Source organism: Electrona antarctica (assembly GCF_951216825.1).
Source record: "Electrona antarctica genome assembly, chromosome: 16".
NCBI classification, from domain to species: Eukaryota; Metazoa; Chordata; class Actinopteri; order Myctophiformes; family Myctophidae; genus Electrona; species Electrona antarctica.
The window spans coordinates 26,567,667-26,584,978 of NC_136797.1; the positions used below are offsets into that span (position 1 = coordinate 26,567,667).

At 42.3% G+C, this 17,312-nt stretch overlaps 2 protein-coding genes across 3 annotated transcripts; one reads left to right on the top strand and one right to left on the bottom strand.

Moving 5' to 3' along the window:
• Positions 1 to 838: 838 nt before the first annotated feature.
• Positions 839 to 9,848, bottom strand: LOC306939139 (store-operated calcium entry-associated regulatory factor-like). 2 transcript variants are annotated; one of them, XM_079523652.1, is made up of 7 exons: positions 9,613 to 9,848; positions 7,981 to 8,165; positions 6,787 to 6,976; positions 5,452 to 5,727; positions 4,611 to 4,839; positions 4,370 to 4,470; positions 839 to 1,327 (listed from the first exon to the last, which is right to left on the bottom strand). In XM_079523652.1, exons 1-7 carry the CDS (start codon positions 9,677 to 9,679, stop codon positions 1,302 to 1,304), a joined length of 1,074 nt encoding a protein of 357 aa, XP_079379778.1. In that variant the 5' UTR covers positions 9,680 to 9,848; the 3' UTR covers positions 839 to 1,301. The 2 variants fall into 2 exon arrangements, with proteins under 2 accessions (XP_079379778.1, XP_079379777.1); XM_079523651.1 differs by having other exon boundaries at positions 4,370 to 4,473; positions 9,613 to 9,845.
• A 2,816-nt stretch (positions 9,849 to 12,664) lies between these two features.
• Positions 12,665 to 15,526, top strand: LOC306939376 (uncharacterized protein; the record flags this gene model as incomplete). The annotated part of the gene is made up of 1 exon (XM_079523964.1): positions 12,665 to 15,526. The coding sequence occupies one exon, from the start codon at positions 12,665 to 12,667 to the stop codon at positions 15,524 to 15,526; it is 2,862 nt and encodes a 953-aa protein (XP_079380090.1).
• Positions 15,527 to 17,312: the final 1,786 nt, after the last annotated feature.

Below are 17,312 nucleotides of genomic sequence, written 5' to 3' on the forward strand. Positions count from 1 at the left end.
TTGTTGATAATTTCATACACTGACTGAAAGTTGTCCAGCGATTAACTATGAGGACTGGGATTTGAACATGGAACCTCTGTACTGAGCGTTCTATTAGTATTTGTTCACTACAGTATCTCTCAGGCACTTCATGTCTCTAACCTAATAGTACTCGGTTTAAGTGCCAGGGACGTTAAGACGAGCCCGTTTTCACTATGTCCTGAGTGCCAGGGACGTTAAGACGTTTTTTTCTTGAATCCATGTTTTTGAAAATTCCTCTAATCTGGTGATCAGGTTATGACATGCACATTACATGCACAATAGAATTACATTTTCTTTCTTTTATTTATAATGGGAAAAGTGGCACCCAGGACCAAAACTGGTGTCCACCACCTGGCACCCAAAGAGTTAAAGCGTTATTTTGCATTTTTAGCATTGAAAATTCCAAAGTAGGAGACATTTGAACTCAAGTCTGTGCCGAGTCTGAGAACTAGATCACAGCTTGTCTCTTAGTACGGATTACTTAATCAACAACAGTTTTTTATTTATTTCCTCTTGCAACTGGTCTCAAGAGGTAATATTTATAACATATTGGGCTGACAAGGAAGCAAATGAGTACCACAGAATTATAGCTTTTTAGTTCTAAAATTATTTAAATAAATCTCCAAACATAAAAAATAAAAAGCTAATCTACAAGCTCACAACCCATTGCATTTTAACACATGCACATGTAGATCTGCTATTGTCACATGCACAATACCATCGTATGATGAAGTATAAAATAGGGCTTAATATGGACTGTCAATAATACATCACTTTGAAATATTATTGGCTTTGTGATAATAAATTCACTCAGAAAAAGGTTCATGAAAACTTTATCAAATCCATCAAAGCAGGTCAAACAGCATAAACAATGCAGTAAAGCATGAACAGTATCAGTTTTAATGAATATATATTTTAACTTCAATAAAAATACACAAAATAAATCGCAACACCGCAAAAGAGATAAAATAAAGAATTTAAAGATGTACAATTATTGTGCATCGCTGGTCATAAAGTATCTACATGGACGTTATGTATTACCGTATTTTCACATTAGTAGTAAACACATTTTAGTTATTGGATGTTATTGGATGCCCATGTGTAATGAAGTATTTTGACTGAACAACAGACTCCTATTTCTACCCAAAGGAGACTGTGTAACTCAAATGCTAGCCCATCGCAAAAGTGTTTCAATGGTTGGAGTTGGTGAGGAGGACAGATGGATAGCTAGCTGGCCATGTTTCTTGGAAGTTCTCTGTAGAAAAAGCTTCACCCAGCGTCTATCTTCTCTTGGTTCCTCCAAACCCTGACAACACAAACAGTAAATAGTTCGTCTTTAGAAACAAAAGTGTGTTGTGTGTAGAGGTGATGAGGACTGTCTCTGGAGCCACATGTGACCCCTCATGGTCCCTGCGTCTTCCCACAATCTCACTCCAACACTGTCTCCATCTCATCTTTCCTGCTGTCTGTTTCTCCTAACAGTTTCTCCTTACATTTCAGCTTTCCTTTTGTCTTTTCTATCCTACGCAGTTTGCCTCACATTTCCGGTGCCTATGCCTATGTGAAAGATTGTAGCAAAAATAACTTTTGAAAAAGTTACAGTATGCCCTTTAATCACAGCCATTTTCTGGTTCCATTGTTCCCGGCCCCATTCATTTTTCCCATAGAGATTTAAAAAAATATATATATATCAATTATTTTAAGCCTAGAATCAAGCCATCCAGAATCCTGGTGATTCGTGGCCATAAAACGTTTGATTCTGTGAAGAAAGAAAAAAAAGAAAACCGCTAAACAAAGGGTAATTATTAAATATAGTATATCTCTGCTGTCGAGCAGAAACCTGTCTTCCAGTGACATCATTGATTAGATGCAGGCTTTCTATATTCCTGAAAAGGTGCGATGCAATAATGGAAGCCATCGTTCCCACGATAATAAAACTCTAAATAAATATTTTGTTTAAAAAAATTCACCCCTGTGTGAAGCGAGGAGTGCTAATATATTAAAGTCTAACTCATGTTGCTATGATTAGGTGATGTAATGGTGATGTAAAACAAACACAGACAAAACAAACATTAAACTCTCTTTGTTAATGGCATTTAATGTTTGTTTAAGTAAAAACAAACATTAAACCTGTATATAGAGCCCTCAAAAAGAGTGTCTGTATTCCTTTTCGGGCCATATATGGAGTTCTATGATGACATCAGTATATGCCAGGGGTGGGCAACTTTTCTCACCTGAATTGGCAATGAGCATATATTTTTATCATGACAGCAGCTCCATATATGGAGATCTAAGGGTTTGATGAGGTCAGATCAACATATGGAATTAATTCGGTACTGGCCATATATGGAGCGTGTCTTGAGTGTACAGTGTTTGATATATTATTATCGAGACGCGGTGCATTTATTGTAAGTTTAACCCTGCCTCTCCGACCAACTCAAGGTCGGGCACTGCACTCTGTGTGGTGGTGTGGAGCACGTTTGTGAAATTTGAAGTCGGTGGGGCGAAGGGTTCTCGAGTTATGTAGATTTCCAGACGTGTGCGCGCGCACTCCCTCCGGAGTGAGTGTGGAAATATAGTGGCCCTCTGGAGTGAGTGTGGAAATATAGTGGCCCTCTGGAGTGAGTGTGGAAATATAGTGGCCCTCTGGAGTGAGTGTGGAAATATAGTGGCCCTCTGGAGTGAGTGTGGAAATATAGTGGCCCTCTGGAGTGAGTGTGGAAATATAGAGCATCGCAGTGACCCCTTTCATGACGACGCCAGGCCCAGGAAATAGTTCCCAATTAGAGACCAGCGGGTGGCGGATTTAGCCGCGGTTGCCGCGGGTGAACCGCAGTTTAGGGTGGATTAGGGTCAATTCATATTATTATAAATTAATATAGGATAAACCGCGGGTGAAATAATGCGGGAAATAAAGTAATGGCATAATAAAGTATATAAATATGCTTATTATAGCTTTTAAAACGCACACAATCTCGGCGTGCGTGCGTTGGTAGTAGTATTTTAATTTAATCATTTTCCATGATCTGGCACAAATTAGCCGCCTATGAAGTTGGGTCCTGTTGCACAACAACAACAACACGGTGGTCTCCTACAGGCAGCTACGCTAAAGTTGCTAACAGGCAGCTAGTGAGTCTGAGAGAAACTTAAAACTAAGTAAAACAGAAGGGAGGAATATACGTTCGGCGTGGGACTGGGAGTGATTAAGTTCTTTACCCTGCCGCCGATGACCGCTGGATATGCTGTATGAAAATACGTCGCGAAAACGTGGACGGCGTGTTACCATGGAAATGGATATATACAACCACTACGTAACATTGGTGAACTGTCGAGAGAGTGGTGAGTGACATTGTTTGTACAAGTAGTATAAATAGCCGATCTACAAGCTCACAACGCGTCGCAGCGTCGCGTTGTGAGCTTGTAGATTGGCTATACTGTATACGCTGGGCGCTTCCCTGCGCAGCGGATTGCGGGTGGTGCGGATTAATAAATTGGATTAATTAATAAATTGCGGTCGGATAACGGGCGGATTATAATTATGCACATGCGGATTCGGGTGACAAAAAAGATCATCCGCTGTTCTCTATTCCCAATGCATTTTTCCCATAGACATTTCAAAAAGTATTTATTTAAAGACCTTTTAAGCGCCGTACAAAGCCAACTCGAGTCGTGACAAATCATGACAATAAACACAATATTTTGGACCAAAGAAATAATTACAAAGAAGAAAAACCAGAAAAAAAGTGTTGTAACCTGCAGTTTTCTTCTTCTTTCTAATTATTTCTCACAACTCGAGTTGGCTTTGTACGACGCTTAAAAGGTCTTTAAATAAATACTTTTTGAAATGTCTATGAGGAAAATGAACGGGGAATAATTTCCTGGGCCCTGGTAGGGGGCGGGACTGCGACGCTCTATAGTGGCCCTCTGGAGTGAGTGTGTAAATATAGTGGCCCCTTGGAGTGAGTGTAGAAATATAGTGGCCCTCTGGAGTGAGTGTGGAAATATAGTGGCCCTCTCCATCATCAAAGTTGCCCCCCTTGCTACAGGTATAGAGAAACAAAGTCCTGACGTCAACTTTATTGGAATTCCCAAAGGCAAATCTTGGTCTTAGGTTGCGTCATATAAGAAAATAAACAAAACACCCTAGAGATTTTGTCAGATATGTGACTCTGTGTCATTTCTGATATTGAGTTATTTGATAACGTCTGCGTTTGGAGAAAAACTAAATATTTTCTTACTCTTTGGATAAATTAGTACATTTCCACATCATATGCATAAAATCTCCGGGGGGGGGGGGGGGTCTTTTCCTGAGTCAACAGTCTCGAGAGACTAGGTTTAAAGTGGTTACCTGATGCGGTGCGTGTCCCAGTGCTGAAGGTGGGACCTGGAGCAGGTCCAGGTCTGCTGTCAGTAGTATAGTGGGTAGTGTTGTGGCCGTAGGGTTGTCTCCTGCTAAACAAAACCACAAAAAAGCAGCTCAAAATATACAGAATGAATGGAACTAGAACGCCAACATACATACGGAGAGAGAAGGATAGATTCCTACTTTCTCTTTGAGAAAATCCTTTCTATCTTGTAATGTATCTAACCTCTGACTTCCAAACAGGTATCCCAGCATTCCTCCTGTCCCCATCCCTGTCCAGAAGCCACCTCCAGTTCCTGCGGAAGAACGGCCTCCTGGGTAATGTTGTCTGTTGCTGTAGTCACTGTGGAAGCCATAGCCTGGATTGGCACCAGCATAGCCTGGATTGGCACCAGCATAGCCTGGATTGGCACCAGCATAGCCTGCGTTGGCGCCAGGATAGCCTGGAGGAGGCCCTAGGATGGATATAACAATATAACACAACATAGGAAGCAGAGCTGGAGCTGGCAGAGACTAAAATGTTGAGGTTCTCTCTGGGAGTAACAAGGACGGATAGGATCAGGAACTAGTACATCAGAGAGGGACAGCGTATGTTAGATGTTTTGGCGATAAAGCCAGAGTGGCCAGACTGAGATGGTTTGGACACGTACAGAGGAGGGATAGTGAGCATTTCGGTAGAAGGATGCTGAGGTTGGAACTGCCAGGCAGGAGGCCTAGAGGAAGTCCACAGAGGAGATTCATGGATGTAGTGAAAGAAGTAGATGTAGTGAAAGAAGAAGAGGCAGAGGACAGGGTCAGAAAGTTTGTGCACACACACACACACACACACACACACACACACACACACACACACACACACACACACACACACACACACACACACACACACACACACACACACACACACACACACACACACACACACACACACACACACACACACACACACACACACACACACACACACACACACACACACACACACACACACACACACACACACACACACACACACACACACACCCCAAAAGCTGGACTTATCTCATCAGGTCTTCTGTGCAACCTACCAGTGAAGTCTGGTTTGAATCCAGGAGGTGGGGGTCCTGCAGTGTAGCCGGGGTTCTCATCTCCCGGGTTACCCTGGCCTCCGTGTTCCTGTTCCCTGGGAGTGCCGTTTCCACTGAGGAAGAGTGTGTAGACGCCATAGGCTATCAACAGCAGCAAAGCCACTCCCAGCAGACTGCCAGTGTCACTGCCCTCCACTGGAGAGGAGCTCTGCTGTCTCTGTTGACTGTGCTGAGGCTTGTTGCCAGAGAAGAAACTGGAAGCATAGTCCCCGAAACCTGAATGAATTACACACATAAAGAGAGAGAGAGACATCATCAGACATCAATTAAACCCTAGTAGTCCCATTAGTCTATACAGTACCAGATATCTACACAGAAAGGAGCAGATAATAAAACCTATATCTATTTATTTTAAGAAAAGGATGATTATGAACAGAGCCATAGAGTAAGACAGAGTTGCGACATTGAGGGGGCAGAACACAGCCCAGTCACGTGGTTCATGTACTCGCGTGAGCCCATAGACTCCAATGCATTCTGTACACTTCCGGTTGTCCCTTTTCAATAGAAGTCTATGTAGAAGAGGCTGGCCCCATGAAGTCGTAACTCTGTCTTACTATATGGCTCTGATTATGACAATATACTTGTTTTCCCCCCTTTAAGTCACAAGGTATCCCCCTATGTTTTGCAATTTTGATATCTCTATTTGGAGGTTTCTGTGCTGGTGACATTATTTATTCATTTTAGTCATAAGACTCATCTCAGAATGGACTCGGATACACTGACGGTTTGCCAATCCTTTTTTCAAGATCAAATTTAATCGCTAATATGATGACTGGACTTGACTTGAATCCCTACCTGTGTTAGTTTTGACAGCAAATTATGATGTTAGTTTTAGTCACCGTCTCTCGAATAGTTTTCAGTTCGTTTTTTGGGTCACATTTTAGTCACTTGGAATGTCTTAGTGTTAGTCTAGTTTTAGTTAGTTAGACTAAATGTCATAAGATTTCAGTCGACTAAATCTACAGTTGATTTAGCAGACTAAAATGTATTTTGGCGGGCCTTGATGCCGTCATAATGGCTGATTTTACACAAGTTTGCTGAAAATAGCAGATCTCACAACGCATCGCTAAATGACTTATCTCTTGTCCACTAGTCTCTTCCTAACATTTTAGTCTACCTTTTATTTGTTGACGAAATTGTCAATCTATTTAGTCTTACTTTTAGTCATCATAGCTTAGGTTTTCATTTAGTTTTCGCCTGTAAAAAAAAAGGGTGGTCGACGGACATTTTTTTTTTGTCATCGTTTTAGTCGGCGAAATCAACACTGATCCCTACCCCCAAATGAGGAGCCAGCGCCGCCGGCATGTTGTCCCCTCTTGCGTCCCTCCTCCGTCAGCTCCAGGGTGTACTCCAGTCCACAGGAGCCCTTCAGGATGTAGGGATCGTCTGCATGGCTGTAGCCCTCACAGCTCACCTCGATACGACCAAACCGGTACGCATTGTCCATGTCCGTCTTGCACTCCCACTAGGGGTGTGGGGGTGGGAGAGACCGTTAGGAAAGGACACCATTTTGTGTACTCAGTGCTTCAATATGTTGTCGGTTTTTCAGGGCCAAATCCAATCTGTTCCAGTTGCTTTTTTTTTCTTTTTTCAGCCATGCACGAAAAGAAACGTTCTTTGTACTCAAATTCAGTGTCTGGAAATCTTTTTGTCATGTTTTTTTAACTCAAATGGTAATATAGCATGAATAGAGCCATTTCACATTTGTTTGTGTTGAAAGAGGTACGTTTCTCTGTAATGAATAGAGTGAATGCACAATGCAAAATGCACAGGATGGAATGAATGGAGAATAAACAAAGAGAACAGGTGGCGGTGATGATACTGTAGATATGAGTGTCAGTAGTATCTGGAATTATATGATAACAACGTAGCTATAAAACCCAGTATTCTTCCAAAGTTCAACAGCCTTTTAACCACCTAACCAAATGTGATCTTTACAGGTCCCCTGTCCTTTACAGGACAAGTATTTAACCAATACTTGACAATTGACAATTTCACGATATCTCCACGATAACAATTTTCGGACTGTTTTGTTTTATCAAGATAAAAACGATAACAATTATCTTCCCATCTTTACCATCACCTATCCCAGTGGTTCCCAAAGTGGGTCCACCGTCCAGGGGTCCTTGAGGGAGTTCCAGGGCTAAATGATAGATACTAGTATAAGAACCAAATGGACCCTTATCCTGATTTAGACCAACTCAGGGTTCATTTGGTTCCATTTGTACACTCACTCTCTCTCTTGATTTTACTATTTTTACACTATAAATTGGGGTTCCAGAGATAGAAATGCCATTAAATGGGGTCCGTAGGCCCGTAGCCTAATGCATGTCAAACTGGGGCTCCTTGAAAATCTTCTCTTATGGGGGTCCCTGGCCTATTATTTTCAAATGGGGGTCTGTGGGCTAATAAGTGTCAATTTGGGGGTCCTTGACATGAACAGAACCACATCCATCCATCCATCCCTACCTGTGCGTCGACTCCATCCCAGCCTTTATTCATACACTGGACCACTTCGGGGACAAAGGCCCCACAGCCGGCGGAGCCTCCAACACATTGGAGCTGGAGGACAGGGCTGGAGCGGCGGGCTGTGGTGTAGCGACCCTTATAGAGGGTCAGCACGTTGACGTCACGCAGTAACACATTGCCTGGACCTGGGGGAGAATGAATGACACAGGCTGGTTTATAGCGGTCAGTCACTGGCTGTTTAGTAGGGCCGCCCGCAACACTTAATCGAGCCAATCTATTTAATTGCTAATAACTAAAATAACCTTAATCGTTTCTAATAAAATCACTACACCTGTGTGAAGTGTGGGTCAAAATTTTCGTCGACTAATACTATGACGAAATATGTTCGTCGACTACCTTTTTTCAGACTACTAAATGGAAACTAAATGAAAAGTAAGCTAGACTAAAACTAAGCCTAAATATATTGACAATTTCGTCAACATATAAAAATTACAATATAAAATGATAGGGAGGGACTAGTGTAGAAGAGATTAATTTATTTGGTTCCATGCTGAAAATAGCAGATCTACAAGCTCACGATGCGTTGTTGTGAGCTTGTAGATTTCAGTATTTAACCAAGTGTAAAATGAGCCATTATGACAAAATCAAGGCCCGCCAAAAGACATTTTAGCAGACTAAATAAACTAGATTTAGTTGACAAAAATCGTATGATATTTAGTCGCCTAAAACTAAACTAACATTAAACCATTTCAGATGATAATAATTCAGATATGAATGACTAAATTAAGTTGTTTTTTTCTTCAAAAGAAGAAATCAACACTACTATGTCGTTACCAAGGAGGTTTTCGCACATTCAAGATGGTCATGGCCTTTATGGCTGAGCATTATGACAACAATTCTCCAAGGAAATGAGCCATCATTTCATATGTGAAAAATTAAATATTGACATCACAACTACATTATATTCTTTCTCTCCCTCGACACCAACAGTAATAAGGGAAACAATTTTCCCAAATCGTATCGTCTGACTCTCTGTTGCTTTCAGTTTAACCCGTGTTATTTATTCAGAATACTGATTCCAGTGAATAAAGACATGAAAAGATGATTAAAGAAGACTTTCTTTCGGACATGAATTTGGTCCACAAATATTGTGTGGTCACACTTTAAAGTGATGGTGCCTCATTCCTATTGCTTCATCACTGCCTGCAGGTTCCTCTCAAAAGAGCCGTGCTCACTGTCAGCTTGCCCTCAAGACAACAGACCTGTCAGAGGCACTCTCTCAGTAGTCAGTCCTATATCTGTGAAACCCACACACTTTGTGCCAAGGTTCATTTAATAAAAACGTTTTAGAAGTCATTAACTTTTCACTTTAGAAATGTGCAGATACCATAGTACGTAGGCCTACTGTGCACGACGTATACTGTATACTGGTTTACGGTTGAGTGAGAAATTAGTGTTGCACATTAAGCTAAATCATTTGGGGAACCCTCAGTTAGTGGTTCCCAAACTGAGGGGTCCCTCATAAGCTACACTGTCTGAGTAGGCCTACAAGCGGTTCATATTATTTGTTTAAATCAACGACAGTTCAAAATGGGACTCTGTCGTCCTGAACACGGAAACAATTGAACTCACCTTCATTCCAACTCTTGACGTGAACAACAAAAACAAACTGAAAAAGAAATATGATAAATCCCTTCATTGTCGGTTTTTTAAGATTCCCTGTGTATAGGCCTAATAGTAAAGTTGTTAACGAGTAACACAAAATGTGTGAAGGAATTGTTTACATGTAAAATGTCATCGCCGCTGCCTGATGAAAGCAACTGAAAGTAGAATATATTTCCGGGTTACGTAATCTGTTTTGGTCGACATCGACCAATCGCGTACGGGCACGACGCTCCTATGGCGTGATCACTGTCCCTCTGGTGGACAAAGTCAAGTAGTGCATATAATAAGCTTGTAACTCGCCGCAGCGAAAAGTGGAGAGAAACAATTAAGTTTCGACTCTTTGTATGCTAACATGCTGTCTTCAAGTATATGAAACCCACAGATGTTATATACCGGTAGTTCATTTACAAAGTGATCACATTATTTCTCCAATTAAATGGTCAGCTATAGCTTTTTTTTGATTGATTGATTGAAAAATGTATTAACAGTTTGCAGAATTACAGTACATTTCAAGCACAAACTCAATACAAAGGCTGTTAACTGTGAGTGGACGACCCAATTAAGCATTACACTTGTTTCCAATAGGGTCCACAATGTTCAATTCATCAAAAACATTTAGAGACGTACAAATAGACACTTCTATATAGACAAAGGACAGAACAGGAATTCATCATAAAGGAGGTTTAAAGGAGCTATAATGATAAAAGGTGACTTAGGTGAGTATGTGAATACCATGATAGTAGGCTACCAATGATTTTTCATTCGAGCGCTGCGCTAAAGTCATAATTCCACTCCCCCCCCTATCTATCCGACTATCTAATTATTGGAAAGTATTAAACGGTTGACATTCATTGTGTGCTCATGCTCAGCTCATCTACTCCTTCAAAACCGCTCTTAAAGAAGTTAAGAACTCATATCCTTCGAAACCGGTCTCAAAGAGCACTTACAGTACAGAGGCTGCAATTCGAAACTGGCCCCTGCCCCGTGATTGATTGATTGATTGATTGATTGATAGATAGATAAAGTCCACTCGTTTGAACTGTACCCATTCTACAATGTGTCAGCGGTGGCCGAACGGATTGCGGAGCGTTCTTGATACCGGAACGTCGCCAGTTCGAATCAGCGGTCCGACACGTTAAAATTACCACCGCTGAAGTGCCCTTGAACAAGGCATTGAACCACTACGATGAAATGTTCTATGAGCAGGGCCTGGCTGGAAACAAGTTCTTGAGCTTAGCCCAGATACCCTGGGTAAATATAGTAATCATTTCATTTCATTTCACAAACTGTTAATACAATCAATCAATCTTTAAGGGCCTAAATCATACCTATAAAGCATTCTATTTCAGTGAGTGTATACTCAAACATTCTGTTTGAAATGATAAATTATTGATTATTGATAAATAATACATTTCAAGCACAACTCAATACAAAAACTGTTAACCGTGGATGACACCATAAAACATTACACTTGTTTACCATTTTCAATTAATCAGAAATAAGTATGACTTTAGCAGGCCTTAAAGATGCACACACAATAGACAATATGACAATACAATATGACACAAAATATGACATAAAAAACTACTTAACCAACCAACCAAACAAACAAACAAACAAACAAAAAAAAGACACTCATGCTTTCTGGGGTATTTTGGGCCTTAAAGATGAACACACAGTTTATGAATAGCCTATTAACCATCGAAAACGTTCCAAAAATGAGATAGGGGTGGGTGGAATTGTGACAGTTGCTGCTGCTGTGCTGTCATTGTCAAAGAATTTGCATACTCTGTGCAGTGACAATAAATTGAATCTAATCTAATAATTCCACTCCCAGGTAAAAACATGCTGTGTTTGAAACAGACAGCTAGTGCTTCATATGATTTAGGGCCTTAATGATGAAAACACAATGAATATCCGCTGTTTAATATTTTCCAATAATTAGATAGAATAGAATTAGAGTTATGATGCATGACAGCATGATACTGTGCACAAGGATGCTAACGCACACAAAAGTCCTTTTTAGCGGTGCTGGCCCACGGGAGAGAACTTGAAGAGGGAATCTTGAAAAAGCAAGAAAGTGGCCGCACACGCCAATAGCCAGAGTGCCAATACTTTATTAGGACGCAGCAGGTTAAGACGTTTCGGCGGTAAAGCCTTCATCAGGGAATCATGAACAGATTATAACACTGCATGATTAGGCTATAGTTATAAGAACAAAAATCACACTTGTGTGAAGTGAGGGGCACCCATCACCGTGGCTGCCACATGACGTCATGGGGGGCATGAGCTTTTGGGAAATGAAGCATCATTTTGACTTTTAGAAGCCTGCACTGTTGCACAGATGGCAGGGTCAGTTTCACTCATTGCAGATTCACTGCCACTATATACGTTATGAGACATGAATGCAGTGTGTTATTAATTGTATAAAACGAAACCAGTCACAAGATGTAATGGCCACATGACATCTCACAGAATACGGGAAAGCTCGCCTCAAAACAGTCAGAGAACTTTGATTCTGTGAAAAAATATATATATTTAATTATAATCATATAATTAAATGTAATACTACCATACTACATTTAACACATACATACATACATACTACATAGTACATAATATAATAAATACGCTTTGTTTAGTGATTTTTATTTTGCATTTTATTCACAGAATCAAAGGTTTTATGGGCATGATACACCAGGATCCTGGATGGCTTGATTTAAGGCTTAGAATAATTGATATAAATATTTGTTTAAATCTCTATGTGTCTACAGTCTACGGCAGTTGTTTTTCACACGGCAGTTGTTTTTCTCCCCCCTATGACGTCTGTATTACGTCACACCGAGGCATATAACAACATCCACTGGCGTGTCGTCATTGTACAATGGAGACACCGTACAGAGTGCTAATAGTTAATTAGCAGTTCTGAAAAGCCTACATATGTGAAACACGATTTTGTAATTTGTATATAGTCCCGGATTTTGGTATTTTACACTAGTAACAAAATAATTCAGTTGGGATGATACGCTCTGCGGTGCAGAGGATAGACCACATGGAACAGATAACCCCCGAGACCAGAGCTAGACATGAGATTCAGGTGATGTACAAGGATACCTACAATGTGATTAAACACCATTTAGAGACGGTCAGAAAGGAGATGTTTGTGAAGCAGCAGATTTGGGATAAGGAGAAAGCACAACTGGTTGAAGAGCTGCGGGCGTCGGCTGAAAACCTATTCTCTGCAGAACAAACAATCAAAGCTATGGAGAAACAGTGTGTAATGAAAGAGTACAAGTTCCGGACAATTGGCGAACTCCAACAGAGGTTGGAGGAGAAGGAGGAAGAGATTAACACTCTCAAAAAGAGTCTCTACTGCCTTCATCTGGAGGACTACAGGATGAGCCTGTCTGCGAAAGACAAAGGCATTGACATGATCAATCAAGTGGAAGTGTTCACTACTCTGTTCAAGAAGGTGAGCAGCTCCCCAGTTGTCCCACAGCTGTTGTCCATCCTACAAACGTTGCTGCTGCTGGACCCCGGGCGATCTGATGTCTGGCAGACCCTGGAAACTCTAACTATTAGAGCCATCATGCTGCCCCAAGACTCTCAGTTAAAATCCTGTGACATGAGCAATCACCTGGAGGTGTTTACTACTCTGTTCAACAAGGTGAGCAACTCCCCAGCCTCCGTACAACTGCTGTACATCCTACAAACATTGCTGCTGTTGGGGCCTGAGCGCTGTGATATCTGGCAGGCCTTGGAGACTGTGACTACAAGAGCCATTTTGCTGCCGCAAGACTCTCAGGTGGAATCCTTAGACAAGATCATGCAGCACTTGATGATCTCCAATGTCAAGACCAGCACAGATCATTATGAGGTCAACAGACAGCCGGTCAGTTATGCGGACATGGCCATTCAGACAGACCTGATGGACGAAGAGAAATACAGGCCGTGCGCTCAACCACCCCCACATCCAACCCCACCCCAGGGGGACCTGTACCGCAAGCGCCGAGATGCCACTGCGTTCCCCTCCGCCACACAGGTTTCCGAACAACATGAAAAGTGTCTGTCGGAAGTCTACAGAGACCCGATAGAAGACAAGAAAGTCATAACTGTCAGAAGGCACCGCCCCCCTCGCCCCCGTGTCAAGCCTTTGAGTGAAGACCACAAGAAGTCTGATGTACAGGTTGGAACACAGGCAGAGACAGACAGACAGCAGGGAGTCTGCAGTGACTTGACGGATGAAGAGAAAGATAGACCTGGCGGAAGCACCAAAGCGGACTCTCCACCACACCACGGTGATCAGGACGCAGTCGAGAGCGACCCGGAAGACCAGAGGAAGTCTGACGATGGAGAAACAAAGACCTCTGCTCCCACCGCACCACCGCCCCTTCCTCTGCCTCCACCCCCACCTCCACCTCCACGTCCATCTTCAGACCAGCCTGGGCAGCGCCCAAGCATAAGGATGAAGAAGCTCACCTGGGCAAAGCTTTGTCCTGTTTCTGATGCTCACTCCATGTGGGGCGCAGACAGTCAGAACGACCCTTCCCTACAGCCCAACTACAGCACCATTGAGCAGCTGTTCTGTCTCCCAGTGACTGAGCACAAAGCCAAGGGGCCAGCAAGGACAGAGCCTAAAGAGATTACTTTCATTGATTCTAATAAAATCAGACAACTGTCCATATTACTGAAGCAGTTCAAATTCTCGAATGAGGAACTTGCAGATATGATCCAGAAAGGGAATCGAACCATGTTGGACGCAGAGGTGCTTAAAGAGCTCCTAAAACTCCTTCCAGAAAAACATGAGATTGAAAATCTGAGTAAATTCCAAGGAGACAAAGATAAGTTGGGTAGTGTAGACCGCCTCTACAACTCACTCCTCACTGTCCCATGTTATCAGCTGAGGATGGAGTGTATGCTGCTGTGTGAAGAGACCTCTTCAGTGCTGGACTTGTTCAGCACTGAAGCCGAACTGGTGGAGGAGGCCTGCCACTCCCTCATGGAGAGCCACCTCTGGGCCAGTTTCTGCAGACATATCCTGGCTGTGGGAAACTTCCTTAATTATGGAAGTCATATAGGGATGGCAGAAGGATTCAAGATCAGCTCCCTGCTCAAGCTTAGCGAGATCAAATCCAACCAGTCAATCACACTGCTTCATCACATCCTTGAGCAAGCAGAGCTGCACCAACCGGAACTGTTGGCACTGCCAGATGAGATAGAGATCTGCGAAAAGGCATCAAGAGTTAGCTTGACGTATTGCCAATCAGAGACTCGTTCCTTACTGAAACGACTGAACGAGACTTCCAGGAAGGTCTCCAACTCTGTGGAAGATGTGGCAGAGCAATATGCAAAAGACATTGATGAATGCCTGCAGGCATGCAAAGCTTTAGATGAGAAGTTGACTGAGATTGACAAAAAGAAACTTGAGCTGGCGGGGTACCTATTGGAAGATGCTCAACAGCTCTCCCTGGAGGAGCTTTTTGTAACTATTAAGGCTTTCCGCGCACTCTTCATCAAGGCCTTGGAGGATAACAAAATCAGGAAAGAAGAAGCAGCCAAGGAGGAGAAGAGAAAGAAGCGACAAGCAGAAGAATCCAAGAAGAAAGGAAAGAAAGCTAGAAAAATTAAAGGTCTGCCTCAAAGTGAGGGCAGTAACATACATCGCGACCGTCTCATGGCTGATATCAGGAAAGGTCTCAGTCTCAGAAAGACACGGCCTAGGTGCGAGTTGGAAAGCTCCCCTAGTGAAATACATAGAGATGAGGAAGATGAGGTAGACATCTTTCACAGCACACAACACTTAACACATTTTGCACCCAGAGATGGGTTAGCTTTGTCACCGAACCCAGAGGACGGTCAGTACCAACAAAGTCACCCCTAGAGGAGCTTGTCTCAACACAGAATGGGCGACCCCAAGACATCCTACTGCCACCACAGGACAATGGTCGAGTTCCAGGGACCTCAGCCATGCGCATCATGAGACGACTGGACCGAAAGCTCTCGCTTCTATACATCCAAACTCCTAGCCCATGGGGCTTATCAACCATTGTCCATGGCCCTTGGGGAGTGCCTTGGGGGGTCCCCTGTGTAATGGATATTCAGCTGTTGCGCCATCTATGTTCTATGCATTTGATTCGTTGGGGCGTCAGCCAATCAAATTGTTATAGGTTGCCGCTGGTTCAGTTTAGGCATACGGTTTGTTCGGAGCACCCAGCCAAACACCGAGGAGTGCCGAGGAGCACTGAGGAGGAACTGAAGCCCAGTTTCCACAGTGGTGGGAAGATACTTTAAACCATGCCCCACCATCCATTGGCTCTTTTGTTTGAGATTTGCATGTGTAGATTTGGCTCTTTTGTTTGAGAGTTGTATTTGGGGATTTTGGCTGAGATTTGGCCCACCTATATGGGCGTAATGTCAGATTTTCCACCAGGGCCGAACACAGCAGCAGTGAACGTGGACAGCATGGTCCTGAAGATCTACGGGACCATTTGTTAACTGACTTTTTTTGTGTGACCCCAAGGGGGGAACCTTCTAGAACAGGGTTGAGTTTGCACCCAACCTGTGTGTGTGTGTGTGTGTGTGTGTGTGTGTGTGTGTGTTGCATTTAACTCCCTATGAGCCCTATGTTATGAACAGCACTTCTCCAACAAAGCCTTGCTTTGATCTAAGGACTTTGGAATAAAAATGTATGTTCTGATGATCAATGTCACACTATATGGTTGAGTTTAATACAAAATAAACACACCGGCGTGAAATGAGGGGTGCTCTTATTATCGTACATCATCATACATCATCATCATCATACATCATCGTACATCATCATACATCTGTACATTATACACATACAAGTGTATAATGTATTATGTATTGTTATACTGTACATGTGAAAGGTTCGAAATAAACTAAACTAAACTACATCTCATTCCGGCCAATCAGAATTTGCGTCCTCTCACCTTCGTCTTCAATGTTTGTGTTACTTAATATATGTGTGTTTACACAAACACTCAAAACTGTCCATTTAATGTTTGTGTAGGGCACTAAAAGATGGACATAGGAGGGGCTAGTCTGATATAATTGCTTATTTCATGGTGAATTATATAATCTCCCTAGATAGAATTATGCCAGAATTGAACAATGATCTTTCCCAAAGCATCTCTACATTTCAATCATATAGGGTGCACGTGTTCCCTGGGTAATGGGTATGGTCTAGTAACTCTAGTTAATTCATTTGTAATAATAACTTGCCATTACCTTGATGTAGTGGAGTCAGTCACAAATTCACAATTACATACTTAGTCCAAATCTCATGGCCAACTGTCTTAGCCTTTAAGAGTAGTTAATATGCAGTTAAAAGGACAAACTGCATTTTTCCCGTGGGTGCTCAGGTCCCGAAGCACCCACCGAATCTGCACCTACATATGCAATCAATTCACATTGGAATTGCATGTTGAGTGGTGCCTCAAAGTGCTTTTCCAAAAGCACTTTGACATCTGACTCAAATGTGAAACGTCAAGAAAATATAATATGCAAGACATAGTTTATAGGATCTAGATAGATCCTAGATTACTATTTTTATGCATTTGAATAAGATCATGTGATCATCCACGATAGCACGTCAGGTTTTCATGTTGCACTTCTGTCTCGCTAAACCCAGCTGGGGGAATACC

Coding starts and splice junctions, on each gene's coding strand:
- LOC306939139 (XM_079523651.1), bottom strand. CDS start 9,679: ATGAAGGGATTTATCATATTTCTTTTTCAGTTTGTTTTTGTTGTTCAC. Junction 6,977..7,980: donor GGGATGGAGTCGACGCACAG/GTAGGGATGGAT, acceptor CCACACCCCTAG/TGGGAGTGCAAGACGGACAT. Junction 4,840..5,451: donor ATTCAAACCAGACTTCACTG/GTAGGTTGCACA, acceptor TATCCATCCTAG/GGCCTCCTCCAGGCTATCCT.